The sequence below is a fragment of the Oncorhynchus tshawytscha genome, linkage group LG08, assembly GCF_018296145.1.
Source record: "Oncorhynchus tshawytscha isolate Ot180627B linkage group LG08, Otsh_v2.0, whole genome shotgun sequence".
Classification (NCBI taxonomy): Eukaryota; Metazoa; Chordata; class Actinopteri; order Salmoniformes; family Salmonidae; genus Oncorhynchus; species Oncorhynchus tshawytscha.
Genome location: NC_056436.1, coordinates 70,634,800 through 70,655,350, shown reverse-complemented (window position 1 = coordinate 70,655,350; position 20,551 = coordinate 70,634,800). Strand labels below are relative to the sequence as shown.

Below are 20,551 nucleotides of genomic sequence, written 5' to 3'. Positions count from 1 at the left end.
CCATAGCAACACAAGAACTATCAATGGAGCATGTGAAGTACTTGTAGTGATTCATTTTATGTTACAAACAACTCTCTTTATTTCAATGCTGCTCAAGACAATTATTTTCACCATCATTTTACCAATCTAACTGTACACTTATTCACAACCCACTGGGCACACACTGGTTGAATCAACGTTGTTCCACATAATTTCAATTAAATTATGTTGAACCAACGCGGACAAGATGTTGAATTGACGTCTGTGCCTAATGAGAAGACAAGGACAGTTCTCCATTGTTGAACTCATCGTGACATAGAGAAACTATGGGATCTCAGATAAGTATTTTCTCTGCAGCGGTCCGAGGCCTGCACACAGCCCTATACTGTAGTGCCTCGCTCTGCCTTTCTTTCTTCAAACAAATGACCACATTATTCAGCAGAGGCAAAGACCCTGAGGTTTAATCCATCCTTGTTATCTGCCAATCACAGCTCGCGCTTGGCTGTCCTTATCGCTCTGTGGTTGAAATGAAAAGGCGTCCATTGCATCCAAGACATCTACTTGTGCATGCAGCCCCGCACTCCTGCACCTCCGGGGCCTCCTACAGGAAGTGTGCTGCCTAACGAGCATGTGACATTGACTGGAGCAAATATACATGAATAAATCAATTGCCGTTCCATGGCGTCATTTAGGAAGGCTTGAAAGGGCTTGGCTTGCAGGGTGAGGGACAGGGTTGGAGGGCATGCCGGTCATACAGGACAGTGCAACATTGGAGTTTTCAGGGACAGGGGAAGAGACTAGAGGGGTGAATATTACCATCACTCAGTGACGTTTTTAAATGATACTATACTGAGACCAAGTCTTAGGGCCTGCTCTGACCCCTAAATCGTCCCCCCTACAAACAAACATGAGCTGTTACATGAGTCACAACAGCATCAAAGAGTTTGTCACAAAAATGCAAATAAATGCAATGAAATCCAGATAGTACCAGCTAGGAGCGATGCCAGGAATACATGATTGGGGAAGCGGATTCCTAATCGTTACCATATATGGGGTGCATGCACGTCACACACTATGAAAAGATTGCTGATGCAAATACTGCTACTGAGCCAAACACAAGTGACTTTTGTAGACTCATTGCAGAACCAATGACAACATTGTGTAAAAAAAGGAAACTATGAGGATTAAAATATTGTATTCAACTAATGAAAAGGATTGGTTGTCTCCATGGTTACTTAGTCAGACACACATACTTGTTCAACCCATTGCATAGCAAAGTTAGCATAATTACATGGATAAAACATGCTACGGATACATACATGTTCATAATTTTATAATCCCTGATGATGGGTTCAGCCATATGTGATATGTCTCGACATCGAGCCTAAAAAGCCTTTCGTGGGGCATTACAAAACAAGGGTGCATCAAAAAAGATGTGATAGATCTCGGCCCAGGTTGTTGTACTGCAGGTTTATTACAAAGGCAACTCCTATATGAAACAAGAAATTCTGATGTGAAAATCTCAAGGTCTACAAAATCACATGATAAAATAATGCCGTAAGAGTTTTTGCTCTGCATAATACATCACAGGAAACCCCATCCATATGGAGACTATTCACATCCCACCATTGGTTTGACAAAACACAATTATGCACTTCTTATGCAATTCCACAAGGGCAAGTCTTCACACATGAAGTCACAAAAGCAGGAGCTGAATGCGACAGCATTTGAAGGGTTATATATAATGAATTATCTATAGGTGTCATCTCAACATTCAGACCTGGCAACACATTAGATCAAAGCGGGTAAATAAATACACCAACTATTTAAAAAGACATCTGGCGCAACAGCTAAGTGCATTGACAGATCTAGACTCTGCCAATATGGGTAGTACAGTTACATTGCAAATGTATGCACACACACACTCACACAATATCCGTACACAAAGTCACACAATATCCAACACACACAATATCCACACACACACACACACACTCACACAATATCCACACACACACTCACACAATACCCAACACACACACTCACACAATATCCAACACACACACTCACACAATATCCAAAGCACACACAATATCCACACACACACACACTCACACAATATCCACATAGATAATCATACAATATCCACACACACACAATCAAACAATATCCACACACACACTCACACAATATCCAAAACACACACTATATCCAAACTCACACTCACACAATATCCACGCACACACTCAAACAATATCAAAACACACACACTCACACAATATCAAAACACACACACACAAAATCCACACACACACACTCACACAATATCAAAACACACACACTCACACTATCAAAACACACACACTCACACAATATCAAAACACACACACTCACACAATATCCACATACACACACTCACACAATATCCACACACACACACTCACACAATATCCAAAACACACACAATATCCACACACACTCACACCATATCCAAACACACACTCACACAATATCCAAAACACACACAATATCCACACACACACACTCACACAATATCAAAACACAAACTAACACAATATCCACACACACACACTCACACAATACACACACACACACTCACACAATATCCAAAACACACACACACAAAATCCACATATCCAAACACACACACATATCCAAACACACACAATATCCACACACACACTCACACAATATCCAAAACACACACACACAAAATCCACACACACACTCACACAATATCAAAACACACACACTCACACTATCAAAACACACACTCACACAATATCAAAACACACACACTCACACAATATCCACACACACACTCACACCATATCAAAACACACACAATATCCACACACACACACTCACACAATATCCAACACACACACTCACACAATATCCAACACACACACTCACACAATATCCAGAACACACACAATATCCACACACACACACTCACACAATATCCACATAGATAATCATACAATATCCACACACACACAATCAAACAATATCCAAACACACACTCATACAATATCCAAAACACACACAATATCCAAACACACACCAACACAATATCCACACACACACTCACACAATATCCAAAACACACACTATATCCAAACTCACACTCACACAATATCCACGCACACACTCACACAATATCAAAACACACACACACTCACACAATATCAAAACACACACACACAAAATCCACACACACACACACACTCACACAATATCCACACACTCACACAATATCAAAACACACACAATATCCACACACACACTCACACAATATCCACACACACACTCACACAATATCCAAAACACACACAATATCCACACACTCATTCACACACTATCCAAACACACACTCACACAATACACACACACACACAATATCCAAAACACACACTCACACAATATCCACACACACACTCACGCAATATCCAAAACACACACTCACTCAATATCCAAACACACACTCATAGATCATTCAAATTAAATGAGACCATGTTGGAATGCCAAAAAATATACAAGGGCTTTGTCACCTTTGTATTCACCCAATTTGTTCACCAGTGTAAAAATGGAGACAACATGACAAACACAACACACACACATTCAGTAGAGAATGGTAGGAATATAACCTGAGTATATTCACTTAGAGAATGGGTAGGAATATATCCTGAGTATATTCACTTAGAGAATGGTAGGAATATAACTTGAGTATATTCACTTAGAGAATGGTAGGAATATAACCTGAGTATATTCACTTAGAGAATGGTAGGAATATAACCTGAGTATATTCACTTAGAGAATGGTAGGAATATAACCTGAGTATATTCACTTAGAGAATGGTAGGAATATAACCTAAGTATATTCACTTAGAGAATGGTAGGAATATAACCTGAGTATATTCACGTAGAGAATGGTAGGAATATAACCTGATTATATTCACTTAGAGAATGGAACTGTATGAATAAAATATGACTATATTAATTTAGAGAATGGTAGGAATATTATCTATGTATATTAATTTAGAGAATGGTAGGAATATAACCTGAGTGTATTCACTTAGAGAATGGTAGGAATACAACCTGAGTATATTCACTTAGAGAATGGTACTGTAGGAATAAAATATGAGTATATTAATTTAGAGAATGGTAGGAATATTATCTGAGTATATTTACTTAGAGAATGGTAGGAATACAACCTGAAGTATATTCACTTAGAGAATGGTAGGAATACAACCTGAGTATATTCACTTAGAGAATGGTAGGAATATAACCTGAGTATATTCACTTAGAGAATGGTAGGAATATAACCTGAGTATATTCACTTAGAGAATGGTAGGAATATAACCTAAGTATATTCACTTAGAGAATGGTAGGAATATAACCTGAAGTATATTCACTTAGAGAATGGTAGGAATACAACCTGAGTATATTCACTTAGAGAATGGTAGGAATATAACCTGAGTATATTCACTTAGAGAATGGTAGGAATATAACCTGAGTATATTCACTTAGAGAATGGTAGGAATATAACCTAAGTATATTCACTTAGAGAATGGTAGGAATATAACCTGAGTATATTCACTTAATAACTTCAAATCTGTGATGTTAGCCAGGCTAATTTGCAACACTGACATTTCATACAAAAGGACAGCAAAATAAAGGCAGAGTATAGCTGAACAACCGGCAGTGACTATGGCCCCACACTGCAGTACGCACCAGGCAACGGAAGCAAAAGGATGAGACATCCATCTCCTACAGTACAGCACTTCTCTCCAAGTGAATATGACAAACAAATAACATGAATGTTTACTGGCAAGACATGTTAACTTTAATCTTAAAAGACAATTGTTTCCTTTGTCAGCAGAAAAAAGTCAACCTAAATGACAAAACCATTTCACTCTGGGAGAAAACTCTTTCACTGCGAGAGGAAACCATTTCATTGTGTGAGAAAACCATTTCACTGTGGGAGGACACCATTTCACTGTGGGAGGACACCATTTCACTGCGGGAGGACACCATTTCACTGTGGGAGGACACCATTTCACTGCGGGAGGAAACCAATTCTCTGTGGGAAGAAACCATTTCTCTGTGGGAGGAAACCATTTCTCTGTGAGAGGAACCCATTTCTCTGTGGGAGGAGAGCGAACATGAGAGGCTAATAGAGTGCATTCAAAAAAGCAAAAACAAACAAACAAATGAAATAAGTAATCACTAGATACATATAGCATCAGCTGCGGTGTTGTAAATCATACAGAATATTACAGAGTACAAAAGCTTGACCAGTCCATCCACAAACATCCCAACAGTAGTTTAGTTCTCACCCACATCTTAAACACGGTGCTGCCTGTTTTATCATAGAACATGAGTTATTCATTGGCTGAATCAGACTAAAATGTTAAATCTACTTCTCGTGGGGTGAGGCAGCGTGGGGGTGACAGACGCACTGCAATTGTTGAAGGCATTTTAAATAGAGAAGCAAACATGCACCAGAACATCTGGAAAGGTTATGACACCATATTATCATTTTACTCACTAACCAATTCATCCCCTGTAACAAAAAAACTGTAATGTAAAGGAATACTGTTGTTGGCTTTAAAAAATAATAAGAAAGAACAATCCCCTAAACATTGTTTGATCAGTGTAATGGAACATGATGAAACAACTCACACACAGCATTTATGATTGGGCTGTATCATATGTACTCATGTTGAATTGAGATTCATATCATACATATTTTGTGTTCAAATACTCAACTATTCTCAGGTTTTCTTCTTGAGCATTCAAGGCTTTATTTATAAAGCAACTTAAACGACTGAGGAAACAAGATGACATTTTCTTGAGGAAAAGAAAAACACAGTGCAGATAGGTACCTTGACTTCAACAGGTTTATACAATAAAAACTAACCAATATACAGTATTCTGCTGACTGATAGAACATTGTATTGATCATATCTTTCAAGGTACATTCTATTCATTTGTATTTCAAACACTCATTAACTTAACAATACTTTAAATAAGGACTTGGTAAAATAAAGTGGATAAAATCATTTGAAATAACAATATAAGCTGTCTCCACAATATAACTTTGAACTAATAAATCAAATAAAGGATTTAAGCTATTATGATTGAGCATATTAATATTGCACATGGTGTTTGATATGAATCTGTCCAGATCAGTAGCTACTGTATATAAAACAAATTCATAGCCACATAATTTTCTTCCAAAGATAAATTGAACATATCTCATACATTAACTTTCTAATCCATTACCATGGTACCCAAGTCAAACCATCCAGAATTGTATCACCTTAATGCAAATTTATTTTGGTTGCATAATGTTAAAAAGAAACCTTTACACGAAACCTTTTACAAGAAACCTTTTTTCAAATACTAATCAGGCCTCAGTTTGTGCACCGTCAAAGTGAAATAACATCCATCTCTAGTCCCCTTTCAGTCCATCAGTAGAGTTCATGAAGACTCAGAAAACAGAAACAGTTACTCTGAGAAATCATTTGTGGCGTGAGATCTGGGCATGTCTTGCTTATGCATTCTAAATATCCATTTCACTTTTAAATAGTACCAATAATCTTTAAATAATCCTGCATAGAAAAATAAATAAATTAGTTAAATGTACTACCAATTGATAATTGGTCATCAATCATATATATTGACAGTTGGTCATCAATGATATATATTGACAGGGGTCATCAATCATATAAATTGACAGGAGCCGTCAATCATATGTATTGACAGGGGTAATCAATCATATTTATTGACATGGATCATCAATCATATATATTGACAGGGGTCGTCAATCATATATATTGACAGGGGTAATCAATCATATATATTGACATGGATCATCAATCATATATATTGACCGGGGTAATCAATCATATATATTGACATGGATCATCAATCATATATATTGACATGGATCATCAATCATATATATTGACAGGGGTCATCAATATTCAGTTTGTTTAATGTTGCTTTTTTTCTACAAGTTTTGTCTTTTATAGGTATAGTTGTTTTGTCTTCTGTTGTAATTTACAAACTGTCCCACAGATACAAATAATGTAGACTTACAAAATAAATCCAGGTATGCTTACATGGCAAGCAGCTGTTTTTCTTGGGCTTAAAAAAAATGTCCCGACATGTGCCATACCCAAACATATCCAGAGGAACCACATTTAATTCAAACACTATTAACATGGCTCTTTACACAAACAAGTCATGGAATCATTCCAAATCTGCTGTTCGGTTCATACGTGCCTTTTCTTAGTGAAACCAAGGCGTCAGGTTCCCCAGCAGTGACCAGCAGTGACCAGTTATAATCCAGGCAGATGGTAAGAGTCTGCAAGTGGGGGATCCCAACCACGTTATATTCCCAGGAGAACTGTAAAGTCACCATATGATAGTTCATTCATTGAAAATACTGATCCCATATTGCCACAAAAACACTGCAGAAGGATCACTAGCTATGATGAGGTACAGTCAACATTGTTTTCATGACCCATGATTTGGTTGAAAAAAAATCTGATAAGTACCAATTTCAATAGCAGCAAAATACTACAATCGTCTCATAAGGATGTCTTGTGGTATAATGTGATATTAATACATGTTATAATGGCATCACCACATCAGGAGGAAAGTCTGTATTTGCAACAGAGCCACTGATTCTCGGGAAATCATGTTATCTGACTGGAGCCTCCTGTCCAGTTTATCCATTGGTCATTAAGCTTTTCCAAAAGGCACTTTTGTCATTGGGGGAGGGAGGAGGAGGGGGGTAGATAGCCTACATTTGACTCATTTGAGTCTGTTCTTCCAGAACCTGAAGGTAGTCAGGTGTACCTTGAAGTTTAGTTTTAAGTTCATAGTACTCACTTTTCCTTTGTTCCACTACTATCTTACTATGGTTTCCCCCTATTAGTGACTTCTTCATCTTTTTGTCCTGTGGTTTCTCTGGGTAACGGATCTGAAACCCACTCCCCCCTATACTGCTGAAATCCCCCCTTTTACTGTCTAAAAAGTTTTGAATAAACATGTTGGATTCTCTTGGCAGGAACTCATCCAGCTCGTCAATGGTGCTCAGTCTCTTATTGCGTGGATCCAGGGAGGACAGTGAGTCCTTGTCTTGGTCAGCGCTGTTGAGCAGGATTATTTTCTGTCTCTGGGAGTCAGCAAACTTAAATCCTGACTCAGAGTCTCTAATCCCACAGGTGTGACTCTTGTTCATATGCTGGATAGTGTGGGGGATGAACGTCTCCCCTCCCAGATCATCTTTCTTGTTCGATTTGTTGTGTCTCCTGAGCGTGAGTTGCATGGAGCCACACTCCTGGTTCCCCATGCCCTCCTGGCGTCCGGCTGGCTTCTTATTGCGCCTCAGCACGAACACCAACAGGCAGAAAGCAACAAACACTGTTATGATGAGCACCACCAGGACACTGAGGATCATGATGGATAGGGGAACTGGACCACCTGGAGGGGCCTTGCCCACCCCTGCTGGGGACATGGAGGTCACCACCGGAGTAGTACTGGTCAGGATGAAAGGGGGCCTAGCTATAAGTTTGGGGCACAGGATCTCATTTTTCAGCAGCCGTAGCTCTATATTGGAAAACTGAACTGGGGATGCACATTTGACCTCTTTCGCAGCCACTCCGTCATTCAGCTTCTCCAGCCACAGTTTCAGAGCCACTAAATCACAGGAGCATTCCCAGGGATTGCCTTCCAGATCAATTTGAGTGAGAGACCTCAGCTGGTCTAGGACACCACTCACAGGCAGAGTCATGAAATGGTTGTTCTTAAGATTTAGCCTAGCCAGGGAAACGCCAGCAAAGATATAGGCAGGGAGGCTCCTTAGCACATTATTGTTCAGATACAACAACTGCAGATTTGGCATGGAGTCAAATGTCCCTGCTAACACCTCTTGTATGGCATTGTATTCTAGATACAAGTATTGGAGGTTACTGAGCCCAAGGAACATCTCAGGATGCAGCTGCTCTAGTTGGTTCCCATTGAGATAAAGCCTACGCAGGTTGGTCAGATTGGCAAAGACCCCTTTTTGAACTGTGACTATTTGATTGCTGCCCAAATGTAATAAATCTAAACCCTCAAAGCCTTGGAAATCAACTGGGCTGATATCTCTGATATAATTTCCACTCAGGTGGAGCTTCTTGGCATTTGGTGGCTTGGGAATGATATCTGCTAGATTGTTTATACTTCTCTCTTGGCAACTCACACTGATGCCAAAGTCTGAGGGGTGAGCTTTGCAGGTACAAGGCTGTGGGCAGGAGAGAGGTGGGGTTCTTGTTTGATAGGACATAATTGGAATATTTTTATTCAAACCGGGTAAACCAACAATCCCGTTTCCATAAATCTTTGATGGGTTTGTTGTTTTGGGAGCTTTGGTGGCTATGGGCGGTATCGTAGTGGGGGCCTTGTCGGATGTTGTTCGGCCATTTTCTGGCTGTGAAGGGGGCATCCTTACATCAAAGTCACTACCTGTTCCCATGGGGCACAGTTCCTGTTTGTTTGTTTCCTTCAACAGTCGTCCATACAGGTCACTAGGGGTTTCACATATAGCCTCCCCAATAAAAATGTTATAGGGCATGTTCTCCAACCAAGCTTTCAAGGGTAACAAATCACATGTGCAATTCCATGGGTTGTCATCGAGCTGCAATTCCACTATACGTCCAATGTGTTCCAAAACTCCCAGATATGGTAGCTTCTGGATCCTGTTTCCTCTTATATCCAAATGTGTAAGGGAGGCAAAGCGAAAAATGTTATCAGGAAGGATCTGAACTAGATTGTCATTCAGAATGAGAACTTTCAACCTGTGCAATTTGTTGAAGGATCCTTTTTCAATATACTTGATCAAATTGTAGTCAGCCTGGAGGTATTCCAAGTTTTCGATCCCATAGAAAGTGTCAGCTCTGAGCACCTTCAATTCATTGTTATTTAAATGCAGCTGTTTCAATGAACTAAGGCCATAAAAGGCCCCTCCCTCGATGTTCTGTAGTTTGTTGTTTCCCAGTTGAAGAGAGACTGCGTGTGTGAAATTGAGAAAGGAATTGGGGTAAAGGACGATCAATAGGTTATTTTGGAAATTCAAATGATAGAGGCTAGAGACCGGGGGCAGCAGCTGGGTAGGTCTGTACACAGTTATTTTCTCACAGTTCACATATAGGACGTTCTCGATGGACATGCATGAACAGGCGCTGCAGGTCTCCGCTGAGAGGTCAGAATCCAAGTCAGAAAACGTACTCGATACGAAAAAGGCCAACAGAACTAGAAGCAGCATTTTGCCTTTTATAAATCCCCCAGAAAACCATTTAGTAACCTTTGAGAGGAAAAACAAACAAACAAACAATCAAAACACAAACTGGTACTATACATACAGACAGTACTTCATTAATGGTTAGATAGTATATGCCCTACTGCTGATGTTAGTAATGGTTAGTTAGTATATGCCTACTGCTGATGTTAGTAATGCTTTGTCTATACACCAGGCTAATTTAATGTACGCAAATCAACCCATTTATCTATAGCAATACAGCCATCAAGTACCATTTTAACCTAAACATAGTATTAATACTAATAATATTAATAATAATAATAACCATAATAATGTTAGACGAATAATAAGAGTCTAATAATAGAAGCCTTAAAACCATAATCTCCTTCTGATCCATAATGTTACAAAACATAATTGAAATCACCATTATATATTACAGTAGTGCGTCAATTTTGTGGGCATATAACAAAAAGAGTAGAAAATGTATATGCTACTGCATCCTATGCTGACATATTGTGGGCTAAAACATCCCATGAAGCCTGTGCCCCAGGCGGATCAACCCATATTATAATTAAACATATGAACAATGTAGGCTACAGAATGGATATTAAAGCTTTTCAACCAAATAACAGAAGACTTACCGTAAGCGTTTGCAAATGTGGTTTCTTGAGAAACGGACATTGGCAGTGCATTGAGACGCGGTGCTCCCATTCAGACGTAGGTAGGCTATCGCTCAGATTTCAGCCTATGCGTCTCTTCTTGACAAGCTCCACTTGTTAAAAAATATATTTCTCTCGTAGGGTTCCCAATGTTGTTGTATCTCCATGAAGCATTTCAGTTCGGAATGAGCTAAAGACACGGTGCCCACCTCAACGTTATTAAGAAAGCAGGGACAAAAGGCGAGCAGCTGAAGTGACTGCAAAACAACTTCTCTCCAGTTCACGATAGAGGAAAATGAAACGAATGGTGCTGCTGGAACACCCAGTCCATAGAGATGCTTAGCCTATGTATATGGCTCGCTGAAGTTGGACTGAGCCGTTCATGCAGAAAAAATGAAGCAGCAGAACCCGATAAACCTAAACAATCCTGCGCGGGTTTACTCACCTCCAAAAATCTGAAATTGCTTGCTTAAACGTCTCTTTTCGAATCATGCATTTTACAGGGCTGTCAGTGTGACATCTGAGGCTGAGCCTCTCTACTCCAAGGAAAAGAAAAGGAGAGGGGAAAACACACCACACTGTGATATTCAGAAAAATGAGAACCGCGACTAACTGACGCGGAAAATGAATAATTCAGTTTAGTCAGATGCGGGCAAGCAGGAGATGCCGCTCTCCATCTTCCAACAAAAGCAAGAAACTGCGTTCAAATAAACTACTGTTAAAACAGTCACCAGGGATCCGGATACGCAGGAAGGAGGGAGTGTGTCTCGTAATAGCAACTATTCCTGCCTGTCTCATAAGTATGCTGCTTTACAGCTGCATAGAGCTTCCCACACGACTAGCGGGAGAAGAGGACGCAGAGAGAAGGGGGGAGGAGGGGAGGGGTGAAGAAAAAGAGAGAGACAGAAAGAGAGAGAGAGAGAGAGGGGAGGGGAGGGGTCTCGTATACCAAACGGAAAACTTCAGACCTTGACTAGAATGATTTTAGTAGTAGTTTAATTTAACAGACTTGGAATTGTGTTTCTTATCGTTATGATGATCAACATAAATGGTTATGCATCACGCATTGTGCTATAGCCTATTGGATCGAGATCATACGGTAGACTTCGTTTGAGGATGAAGTCGCTTACCTGACAGTTCAAGAGGGGTCGGCGCCTGCATTATATTTTATGATTGGAGTGTTTAAAACGACAGAGAACGTGAGCGGCATTCTAATGTGGACTATTATTCAACGTGGACTGCAGTCAAAGCAAGGCAAACATTGCTGAGGGAAGTAGAATAAACAGACACTACCGCGCATATTGTTTTTGAGTAGGCTACTTGGATAGCGTTTTTATGTTAGACATTATGGCTGCATTTACACAGGCAGCCTAATTCCGATTTTTTCCCCCTCCCAATTATTGGTCTTTTGACCCATCAGATCAGCTATTTTACCAATAACGGCAGAATATTATAATTGGGTTTCTTGTGTAAAAAGCCCATTTCTGATTAAAAAAATATGTGTCACTAGTTTGTCTTTAACAAATCAGATCAGCTCTAAAATATATCTTATGTGAAAAGATCTAATGTGAAAAAATATCTGAATTTGTCTGCCTGTGGAAATGCAGCCCGACTGGAATTCAGCATCACTTTAGTTTTCAGACAACAGGTGGATGCTCCCTCATGTGAAGTCAATAATAGGAACCACTCAGTTTTAGCTTAGACTTCACCTGTTTGTTCAAATAATATTCATACTTGAGAGAAAATAGCTCCAAATGTGTGAAACGCAAAGAGCTCTCCAAGTGAACAACGTTTTAATGGCAGAGTGACAAACACTACAAGGTTATTTTTTTTAGACTATGTGGAGAACAAGATACAGGCTTAATCAATTATAGGTCAAGTTTGAATGCCAATGACAGTAAAAGTAGGCTATTGTAATATGAATGTATCCTATTTTCCCTGCCTGTTCTGTTTTGACATGAGGATACATGGGTGCGCCCCTGAACTGACGTTATGGGCAGTGTGATATTGGGAGAATCACATTGAGAATCCCAATTGCATAATCCTTGCGTCCTCTCTCCTCGCCTCCTTCTCAAAATCCATTGGATGAGAAAGTCAGAGGCCTCCCCTCTGACCTCCTCCAAAGGGTTTTGAGAAGGAGGCGAGGAGAGAGGTCTTGAGAGGTACAGTATACAATTGAGATTCTCCCTGCAGAGGTTTGTCACACATGCAGAAATCAAAGGTAGCGCCCTCATCTGGCTGAACATTTTACCTACTTTATTGTCTTGGTACCTATAGGTTATGGTACAGTATGCACTCCTGAATGTTGACTGTATTGTAGGCTAGGATAGAATTATACAAAAAAAAATAGTTTATAAGGTTACATGCCATCACATGAAGCCGAACAACTGGGTTGTCTATATTTTTTAATTTAACTAGGCAAGTCAGTTAAGAACAAATTCTTATTTTCAATGACGGCCTAGGAACAGTGGGTTAACTGCCTGTTCAGGGGCAAAACGACAGCTCGGGGATTTGAACTTGCAACCTTCCGGTTATTAGTCCAACGCTCTAACCACTAGGCTACCCTGCCACCCCTAATGTATAGCCTATGGACCCAGTTACATCAGCTATAGGTTACGTAATGCCAGTGCATTTAGTAGGCTACTTCAGAAAGAGCCTCATGTGAATATTCTACACTGTCAAGCAGTGGAATGACAATAAATGCTTGCATGGCAGTAGCCTAAATGTTGACGGTTGAGGCATGCCATGTAGTCTGTTGTTGCAGAAACATTTGTTAATATCTTTTCTCTTCAACAGGCTATGAAATAACAGCAGCATAGCCTTGATGGGCAGTGTGCTAAGGTAATTCTCTACACAGGTAGAGCTAGGATGCATCAGACAGTGTTGTGTTTAGCAGAGGGACAGTATTTTCTCCTTGAGGGGCTGTGTGCTAAGGTAATTCTCTACACAGGTAGAGCTAGAGTAGGATGCGTCAGACAGTGTTGTGTTTAGCAGAGGGACAGTATTTGCTCTTGGAGTACAGGGGGTTGTATTTTTCTTCTTCCTCTCTTTCTGTAGACTCCCCTTTGATATGCTAAATATATGTCTATTTATATCCCACACAGAAGAACAGAATAGGTGGTGGGGACAGACGTTAAATGCCCATGTCTGGGAAGGGAGGGAGGTTGTCATTTCAGTCCCTTTTTTTATTTTTTTTTTAGATCTGAAGACACCAACCTTGGTTAGATATTTAGGAATAAACAGCATGATGCTTGCAGGTATCTTTTACCCGGGTCAGAATTATGTTTATTTAATTATACTCCTTAGTGCACGTACCTCAAGGCTACAATCAGTAGGGTTCCTTATCAGAAGACAAACTGCTACAGTCATCACAGTATTAGTTTGGGAACTGGCACATATTAAATATTAATTTGCATCCGAGTGAATACATATCATTGCTTACAGGCTATCTTAATGATGATGTTGCCACCATGAGGGGAGGAGAGGCCTAATGTTAATGACCCTCTTCAGGGGGAGGGGAGGCCTAATGTCAATGACCAGAGTGAAGGAGAGGCCTAATGTTAATGACCCTTCAGGGGGAGGAGAGGCCTAATGTCAATGACCAGAGTGAAGGAGAGGCCTAATGTCAATGACCAGAGTGAAGGAGAGGCCTAATGTCAATGACCAGAGTGAAGGAGAGGCCTAATGTCAATGACCCTCCTCAGAGGGGAGGTCTAATGTTAATTAACCCTCCTCAGAGGAGAGGCCTAATGTTAATTACACTTCTGAGGGGAGGTCTAATGTTAATGACCCTCCTCAGAGGAGAGGTATAATGTTAATTACACTCCTCAGAGGGGAGGCCTAATGTTAATGACCCTCCTCAGAAGGGAGGAGAGGCCAAATGTTAATGACCCTCCTCAGAGGGGAGGTCTAATGTTAATTAACCCTCCTCAGAGGAGAGGCCTAATGTTAATTACACTCCTGAGGGGAGGTCTAATGTTAATGACCCTCCTCAGAGGGGAGGTCTAATGTTAATGACCCTCCTCAGAGGGGAGGTATAATGTTAATTACACTCCTCAGAGGGGAGGTATAATGTTAATTTACACTCCTCAGAGGGGAGATCTAATGTTAATGACCCTCCTCAGAGGGGAGGCCTAATGTCAATGACCCTCCTCAGTGGGGAGGAGAGGCCTAATGTTAATGACCCTCCTCAGAGGGGAGGAGAGGCCTAATGTCAATGACCCTCCTCAGAGGGGAGGGGAGGCCTAATGTTAATGACCCTCCTCAGAGGGGAGGCCTAATGTCAATGACCCTCCTCAGAGGGGAGGCCTAATGTTAATGACCCTCCTCAGAGGGGAGGCCTAATGTTAATGACCCTCCTCAGAGGGGAGGCCTAATGTTAATGACCCTCCTCAGAGGGGAGGAGGCCTAATGTCAATGACCCTAGATGTTAATGACCCTCCTCAGAGGGGAGGCCTAATGTTAATGACCCTCCTCAGAGGGGAGGCCTAATGTTAATGACCCTCCTCAGAGGGGAGGCCTAATGTTAATGACCCTCCTCAGAGGGGAGGCCTAATGTTAATGACCCTCCTCAGAGGGAGGCCTAATGTTAATGACCCTCCTCAGAGGGAGGCCTAATGTTAATGACCCTCCTCAGAGGGGGGCCTAATGTTAATGACCCCTCCTCAGAGGTTAATTAATGACCCTCCTCAGAGGGGAGGGGAGGCCTAATGTTAATGACCCTCCTCAGAGGGGAGGCCTAATGTTAATGACCCTCCTCAGAGGGGAGGCCTAATGTTAATGACCCTCCTCAGAGGGGAGGCCTAATGTTAATGACCCTCCTCAGAGGGGAGGAGAGGCCTAATGTTAATGACCCTCCTCAGAGGGGAGGCCTAATGTTAATGACCCTCCTCAGAGGGGAGGCCTAATGTTAATGACCCTCCTCAGAGGGGAGGCCTAATGTTAATAATGACCCTCCTCAGAGGGGAGGCCTAATGTTAATGACCCTCCTCAGAGGGGAGGCGTAATGTTAATGACCCTCCTCAGTGGGGAGGCCTAATGTTAATGACTCTCCTCAGTCGGGAGGAGAGGCCAAATGTTAATGACCCTCCTCAGAGGGGAGGTCTAATGTTAATGACCCTCCTCAGAGGGGAGGCCTAATGTTAATGACCCTCCTCAGAGGGGAGGCCTAATGTTAATAATGACCCTCCTCAGAGGAGAGGTATAATGTTAATTACACTCCTCAGAGGGGAGGCCTAATGTTAATGACCCTCCTCAGAGGGGAGGTATAATGTTAATTACACTCCTCAGAGGGGAGGTATAATGTTAATTACACTCCTCAGAGGGGAGGTCTAATGTTAATTACACTCCTCAGAGGGATGTGTATTTTAGATGTACATGCTTGCAATCAGTGTTTAGCCCAGATTCTCATAAAATATATTGTTGCTCCGTATAAAAATGGTCTATTTGATTGTTCTCGTCAGTCAAATTGTGGTCAAACCACCATTTAACAAAACCTATTTTCTGGTTTTTCAGATATCTATACGGCTGACAACACCGCTCGTGTCGTGTGCGCGCCAACGAGCGTCTGCGTTACCAAGGGCTAAAATAGAAGTCAGTTCTATTTTTCACGCAGATCGCGCTGCAAGTCCTGCCTCTCCCCATTGGTTTATAGAAGCAGGTACCCACGTGCCATCTCCTCATTGGTTATACCCACGTGGGTGACTGAAAGACGAATGAGGTCGGTGGCGGTAACGCACCTAATTTATGAAAGTTGCCAATCGCAATATGAAGTTAAGAGAAGAAAAAGCCTAGAAGGAGGAGAGATGATTAGAAATGATTCGGTTGATTGTTTAATGTGTGGATTAATTGTTGGAGTAGAGGACTTTGTGTATTTCAGGTAAAATAACAACTCAATGTTTATATCCCAGGACAAATTAACTAGCAACAGCAAGCTAGCTAAATAGGGCAATTAGCTAGCAAGTGCAAGATAGCTAAATAGGGCAATTAGCTAGCAAGTGCAAGATAGCTAAATAGGGCAATTAGCTAGCAAGTGCAAGATAGCTAGCTAAATTGCCATAAAGGTTTAATCCTTTTCGACCTGTCCCCAAATTAATGTGATTGGTTCAGAGTTTGTTTTGATATTTTAGCCTGCGTGTTGTGATCGCGTTTGGTATGAGGGGACAAAATAAATGTTAAATGTATGCACGATGGCGCGTGGGCGCAGACGGTTTGGGTTCTGTGTTACCTTAAGAATGTAAGCACAGGTTTGTGAGAGTTGCTTTATTTGATATGTCTCTGAAAGGCAGCACTGTAACTCTACACTGAGGTGAACTGCATGGACTAGCTGCTTCCCAACCGTGCCTTTTTTAACTGTTTCATTCTCTTTAAGAGGGTATACCATTTAAATATCTGCCATGAGTCCTTGTTCTCCAATATCCCACACGAGGAAACACAACATGAATGAAAGGTTAACAAGCTCTTGTAATAGGTTCTGCTTTTTTACATTTCTGTCTAACCTAAAGGTAAATAGAGGGATTTGTCCTCACATGGAGCTGTGATTGTTGTGAACGTGAGGATAGTCTAAGCTTGACATATTCATTCTACACTATTAACTCTGATTGTTACAGGCTGCTAGTGCACTCTGTCCTCTCATGGCAGTAAAAATATGTTGTGCCAATATTCCACACTTCAGTATATGATTTAGTAAATGTGATTCAAGTGAAATATGTCATGTAAAATGTATATACAGTGCCCTCGGAAAGTATTCAGACCCGTGGTCTTTTTCCACATTTTGTTACGTTACAGCCTTATTCTAAAATTGATTCAATTGTTTTTTCCCCTCATCAATCAACACACAATACTCCATAATGACAAAACAAAAACAGGTTTTTAGATATTCTTGCTAATTCATAAAAACAAACAAAAAACGTTTTAATTTACATAAGTATTCAGACCCTTTACTCAAATCAAATTATATTTGTCATATGCGCCGAATACAGCTGTAGACCTTCGAGTGAAATGCTTACTTACAAACCCTCCAACAATGCAGTTAAGAAAAAAAGTGATAAGAAAGTATTTTCTAAAAAAACTGAATGAAAATACATAAATAAATAAAAATAGAAAAATTACAAATATTTAAGGAGTAACAATAATAAAATAACAGTAGGGAGGCTTTATACAGGGGGTTCCGGGAAGGAGCCAATGTCCGGGGGCACAGGTGAGTCGAGGTAATTGAGGTAATATGTAGATGTAGGTAGAGGTAAAGTGACTATGCATGGATAATAAACAGAGAGTAGCAGCAGCGTAATAAATGGGGGTGGGGGACTAATGGCTACATGGACTAATGCAAATAGTCCACCTGATTGGTGGAGTGCTGCAGAGATGTTTGTTCTTCTGGAAGGTTCTCACATCTCCACAGAGGCACTCCAGAGCTCTGTCAGAGTGACCAGAGGGTTCTTGGACACCTCCCTGACCAAGGCCCTTCTCCCCCGATTGCTCAGTTTGGCCGGACAGCCAGCTTTAGGAAGACTCTTGGTGGTTCCAAACTTCTTCCATAGAAGAATGATGGAGGCCACTGTGTTCTTGGGGACATTCAATGCTACAGAAATGTTTTGGTACCCATCCCCAGATCTGTGCCTCGACACAATCCTGTCTCTGAGCTCTATGGACAATTCCTTCGACCTCATGGCTTGGTTTTTGCTCTGACAGGCACTGTCAACTGTGGGACCTTATACAGACAAGTGTGGGCCTTTCCAAATCATGTTCAATCAATTTAATTTACCACAACTGACTCCAACCAAGTTGTAGAAACATCTCAAGGATGATCGATGGAAGGATACACCTGAGCTCAATTTCAAGTCTCATAGCAAAGGGTCTGAATACTTATGCAAGTAATGTATTTCTGTTTTTATTTGTAATACATTTGCAAAAATGTCTGTTTTCCCTTTGTCATTGTGTGGCATTGTGTGTAGATAGCTGAGATTTTAATTGTATTTAATCCATTTTACAATTAGGCTGTAACGTAGCAAAATGTGGAAAAATTCAAGTGGTCTGAATACTTTCCGAAAGCACTGTGTAGAGAGTCGAATTCAATCTTTAACTATGTTGAATTATGTATATCCATATGCCAGAATGGTGAGTCTCTAAAGTATACCCAAAAGTTGTTTCTATAGTTTATCCCCAAAAAGTTTGCGCAAAGAGATATGAGTCATGAACAACAATATTTCCTTTTTAGGCAGTGTTCTCTGATCAAGCTATCAATTTACGGTTGGCAAATGACATATAATCTATTTAGTCTGTTTGATATCATGGGTTATTATAGGTTTAGTGTTACTCCCATTTAGTAATATGTACTTACAGGTGCTGCCAATAAACAATGTTGCATTGGATGCTTAGTAATGATCTACCGAGTAGAGAGAACATGAGTAATGATCTACTGATTAGAGAGAACATGAGTAATGATCTACTGATTAGAGAGAACATGAGTAATGATCTACTGATTAGAGAGAACATGAGTAATGATCTACTGATTAGAGAGAACATGATTAATGATCTACTGAGTAGAGAGAACATGAGTAATGATCTACTGATTAGAGAGAACATGAGTAACGATCTACTGTCACCTGGTAGATCACACCCAGTCTCACACACCCAGTTCCACACACCCAGTCCCACACACCTAATAGGCAGAGCGAGAGAGACTACACAGTACATCGGACAGCATCAGTGTCACTTCGAAGCACTTCAGCATGTCAGCCACCCGAAGGTGGACCACCAGTGCTGCCGTGTGAAACTGTCACAATGGTTATTAGCGGGGACACTCAAATGGAGACATGCATCAGCCTCTCATGTGGTGTCTTTCCTCTTCATGAGAGACAGGGTCGTAGTGCAGACCCATATGGGCACTGGTCCAAATGGGAATGGAAAAGCATTATTTAGAATAACACAAAGATGGAGCAACAGTAGTTTGCCTGTTTTAGTTCACCAATAAACATACATTTTCTAAAAAATATATATATATATTGTAACGGTTTTCTAGTGGTGATGAAGGAGAGTCGGACCAAACTGCAGCGTGTCGATTGCGATCCATATTTATTAAACAAAACGTAAACACGACTAAACACTAAACACTACAAAACAATAAACGTAATGAAAACCGAAAACAGCCTATCTAGTGCAAACTAACAGAGAGTACAAGTAAGACACTAAGGACAATCACCCACGACAAACTCAAAGAATATGGCTGCCTAAATATGGTTCCCAATCAGAGACAACGATAAGCACCTGCCTCTGATTGAGAACCACTCCAGACAGCCATAGACCTTGCTAGACAACCCACTAAGCTACAATCCCAATAACACCACCAAAACCCCAAGACAAACACACCACAATTACAAAAACCCCATGCCACACCCTGGCCTGACCAAATACATAAAGATAAACACAAAATACTTTGACCAGGGCGTGACAGAACCCCCCTAAGGTGCGGACTCCCGAACGCACCTCAAAACAATAGGGAGGGTCCGGGTGGGCGTCTGTCCATGGTGGCGGCTCCGGCGCGGGGCGTGGACCCCACTCCTTTAATGTCTTAGTCC

The 20,551-nt window shown here is 40.9% G+C and overlaps 1 protein-coding gene across 1 annotated transcript; it reads right to left on the bottom strand.

The window, feature by feature from the left end:
• Positions 1-5,779: 5,779 nt before the first annotated feature.
• On the bottom strand, positions 5,780-11,801 carry slitrk4 (SLIT and NTRK-like family, member 4). Its single transcript, XM_024430613.2, has 2 exons — positions 10,959-11,801; positions 5,780-10,362 (listed from the first exon to the last, which is right to left on the bottom strand). Exons 1-2 carry the CDS (start codon positions 11,007-11,009, stop codon positions 7,819-7,821), a joined length of 2,595 nt encoding a protein of 864 aa, XP_024286381.2. The 5' UTR covers positions 11,010-11,801; the 3' UTR covers positions 5,780-7,818.
• Positions 11,802-20,551: the final 8,750 nt, after the last annotated feature.

What these genes read in the sequence shown, in the direction of transcription:
- slitrk4 (XM_024430613.2), bottom strand. Translation starts at nt 11,009, where the DNA reads ATGCACTGCCAATGTCCGTTTCTCAAGAAACCACATTTGCAAACGCTT. An exon ending in CACATTTGCAAACGCTTACG is followed by an intron (nt 10,363 to 10,958) that starts GTAAGTCTTCTG and finishes TTCCTCTCAAAG; the next exon opens with GTTACTAAATGGTTTTCTGG.